We start from the raw sequence: 3,112 nt of genomic DNA, 5'->3' as shown, positions 1-3,112 counted from the left end.
GCAGACGTGAGTGCTACGGGTCGGTAGGCAAGTCATTTAGGCAGGTTACCATAGTGATCTTGGGCACACGGACTATAGTGGTCTGCTTGAAACATGTTGGTGTTACAGACTCAGTCATAGAGAGGTTGAAAAATTCAGCGAAGCCACTTGCCAGTTGGTCAGAACAAATATTGTACAATCCAGGTGGGCAAATCTCTTAAAGACTTACCCAGAAAAGTGATTCTAACATGTATTGACTCAGGGGTGTGAATCCTTATGTAAATTTGATCTTTCATTTTCAATACATTTGCTAAAATGTAACACAACAAAATGTGAAATAAGTCAAATGGTATGAATACTTTCTGAAGGCACTGTATATATAAAAAAAGTTTTACACTGTTTTGTATATTCAACAAGAAACATATCACACAGACAAGGACGTCTGTGATAATTCTTGCCATCCAATTATGTTTGCTTGTCAACTATCTCTCCTGGTCAATTAAGTTGTGTATGTTTAGGTGTTTAGCACTTAAGTCCACTTTACATGTATACTTAATACACGTCCAAGTTTGACGAGTGCTAATTTCACTCAACAACTTTTTTTAAAGTGTAGTAGACATTACAGATCATCATAGTCTAGCCCATAACGGATGACTGTTTTAGCATGTATAAAGTAGAATATAAAACATACATCATCTTAACAAACATTATTAGAATTAGAATAATTGTTCATTACGCTGTTTAAACTAAAATATGTATCTAATTTAGCAATATACTGCAAAGGGGCCAATGGTCTGACTGATCTAATTGGCAGACAACATGTAGAGCCATTTTCGTAGACACAGATTAGGCCTAACCTAGTCCTGGAAGAAGCATGACAACCTGCAGGCAGTGGTTTCCCAAAAGCTTGGATTGCTCAACCCTAGGTTTTCCTATAAGAACAAGACAGACTATAAAACAGAGGTGGTTCTCAGAGTTGGAATCAGACATGAAGATGAAGGCTCTGGTGAGATCTCTCCTCTTGCTCGCTGTGGCTAACCTGCTGGTCAGAGGTCAGACCCAGACTGAGACCAGGTATGAAGACATCATCACAGCTGCTTCAAATCAGCTGCTGCCTGTGGAAGAGCAGGCTTTCCATCCGCTTCTGAACCAGCTAGAAGTCGAGACTGTGAGTATTGAGACAGTGAGACTGACAGTATGAACGTTTCCCTCCTCTTATTTACACAGTGCTGAGGGGCACAACAATGTTTATGTGTCATGGTTTGTTAAAAAGTTTTATTCCAGTCAAGTTAAGCGATATTTGTCTGTTTAATATGCAACAACATGTACACATTTTCAGATACTTTTACATGGAAAAGAAATAGACTCAATGGGGGGGGGGGGGGGGGGTGACCATTGAAATAATTGACAATACTGTGTTTTCTCTCTGATCCCAGTTGAATACAGAGGATGTGGACCAGTCTGAGGTGTCTGTAAGGTTGAGCTTCCCCCTGCAGGAGACGCTCTGCAGTAAGGCACAGGGGCAGCAAGGCCAACCATGCCCTCTGAAGAAAAATGGGGTAAGAACAATTGGATTTTACAGTATTGTGTGAAATAATAGTCATGGGACGCAAGAAATGACCAATAATAAGCTGAGATTGGCAAATGGCTAATTGTCAATGACTCCTTCCTCTATAGAAACGAATGATGTGCAGCATGGAGGTCAGACATCCGATTCTGGAGATTGGCAACACCCTCAACACTGACCGGTCTGACATTTCTTGTGAATACATGGAGGCAGAAGTTGTAAGTTATTTCTCAACATCTCCCTACCTATATTAGTTAGGACGTAATGCTAAAGGTAGCCTAACAGTGTCAGAACAGTTGATCTGCAATAAAAAAAATGCAGATGTTAAAGTGCATTAAATGCATAGCAGTTTATGAATTTCATGAATGTGGAAACATGCATCTCTTGAAATAATAACTTTTTCCGATTAGTCTGGTCAAAAAGGTTCTGCTTTTTCCTTTTTAAAAGTTTAAATTCATATTTTTTATGATTACAGCAGAAGATTCGGACAAGAAGAGGCAAGGACAGCGGAGGCCCTAAGATGGGTAGAAAAGATTCCAAGGGGGGTTGGAGAGGTCGTCCTGGGAGTGGCTCTCGTCCTGGGTTTGGCTCCGGCATTGCTGGAGCTAGCGGAGTAAACCATGTTGAAACTCTCACTGCATAGAACAGCACAACACACCCTTTGGATAACTGCAAGATATCTCCCCAATCAAAGAAACTTCAAAAGCACTCAAAAGTTGTGGTTAATGGGTGAACATGAAACCTTGAGCTTCTTTAAAAAAATGCTTCTGGTAACTCTTTTGTCTACATTATGAATTGTTTTGTATTTTGTAGCTATCATTGTTTGTAATAATGTACCTATTCTTACATGCCAATCTTTGAATTTTAACTACCGAAAATTATTTCCAGTTCATGTTTACTGCACTAATAAACTGCAAAATAAGTTTTCAAAAGACACTGTGTGTAAAATATGTAATTTCATGGCAGTTTAGGAAGTTTTTGAGAGCTCTACGTTTTTCGTTTTTGTGTTTATTGTTCTTTAAAAAAAGATAATTTCTCTGTTGTTCTGTTAGGCCGACAGTTTAGACTTTGCTGAAACATGTCGGGATGGTTTCCTGGACACAGATTGAGTTAAGAGCAGTGACCTATCATTCAGGGCAGGTGGGGGCAGAGCCCCACATTTTTAGCCAGACATTTGCCTGTTTTGCATGTTATTTTGGCATTAATACGTGTCACATATCAGTTTGCCAACAATGTAAAAAATATATATATTTCATTGACATAATAAAGCAGCATACAAACATGGTCTGTTTTCTGTTTTCTTGAGTAAGGCATCTCCAAAATGCAGGTGTTTCAGCCTAGCTCAGTGCTTTTTGTGGTGGTGGGGCAAGCCAGCAGAAAGTACGGATCGTTGCGCCATGATTGGCTCAGTGTTCTGTCACTCATTGGGACTTTACGTCACTGCCAAGTGTAAGAAGAGACATTGAAAATGCTAGCTCTTCGGTTACTGCCATAGACATGCCCATCCAAGAAGGCTCATGGTCATTGTTCACAGATAAAATGATGTAAAATCACGTTATATGTACA

General features: G+C 39.6%; 1 protein-coding gene across 2 annotated transcripts; it reads left to right on the top strand.

Moving 5' to 3' along the window:
- Positions 1 to 350: 350 nt before the first annotated feature.
- LOC110530481 lies at positions 351 to 2,798 on the top strand. Of its 2 annotated transcripts, none has more exons than XM_036986853.1 (4): positions 351 to 1,147; positions 1,416 to 1,538; positions 1,657 to 1,764; positions 2,025 to 2,798. In XM_036986853.1, the coding sequence occupies exons 1-4, from the start codon at positions 854 to 856 to the stop codon at positions 2,187 to 2,189; spliced, it is 690 nt and encodes a 229-aa protein (XP_036842748.1). In that variant the 5' UTR covers positions 351 to 853; the 3' UTR covers positions 2,190 to 2,798. The 2 variants fall into 2 exon arrangements, with proteins under 2 accessions (XP_036842748.1, XP_036842747.1); XM_036986852.1 differs by having other exon boundaries at positions 930 to 1,147; positions 2,022 to 2,798.
- The last annotated feature ends 314 nt before the right edge of the window (positions 2,799 to 3,112 follow it).

Source organism: Oncorhynchus mykiss, chromosome 8 (assembly GCF_013265735.2).
Source record: "Oncorhynchus mykiss isolate Arlee chromosome 8, USDA_OmykA_1.1, whole genome shotgun sequence".
In the NCBI taxonomy this organism is placed as follows: Eukaryota; Metazoa; Chordata; class Actinopteri; order Salmoniformes; family Salmonidae; genus Oncorhynchus; species Oncorhynchus mykiss.
The sequence above is the reverse complement of the archived record's forward strand: the minus strand, read 5'-3'. Positions and strand labels throughout refer to the sequence as shown.

Excerpts from the sequence above, each read along its gene's own strand:
- LOC110530481 (XM_036986853.1), top strand. The coding sequence starts at position 854 with ATGACAACCTGCAGGCAGTGGTTTCCCAAAAGCTTGGATTGCTCAACC. Across the intron at positions 1,148-1,415 it reads ACCAGCTAGAAGTCGAGACT|TTGAATACAGAGGATGTGGA; the intron begins GTGAGTATTGAG and ends CTCTGATCCCAG. Across the intron at positions 1,539-1,656 it reads GCCCTCTGAAGAAAAATGGG|AAACGAATGATGTGCAGCAT; the intron begins GTAAGAACAATT and ends CTTCCTCTATAG.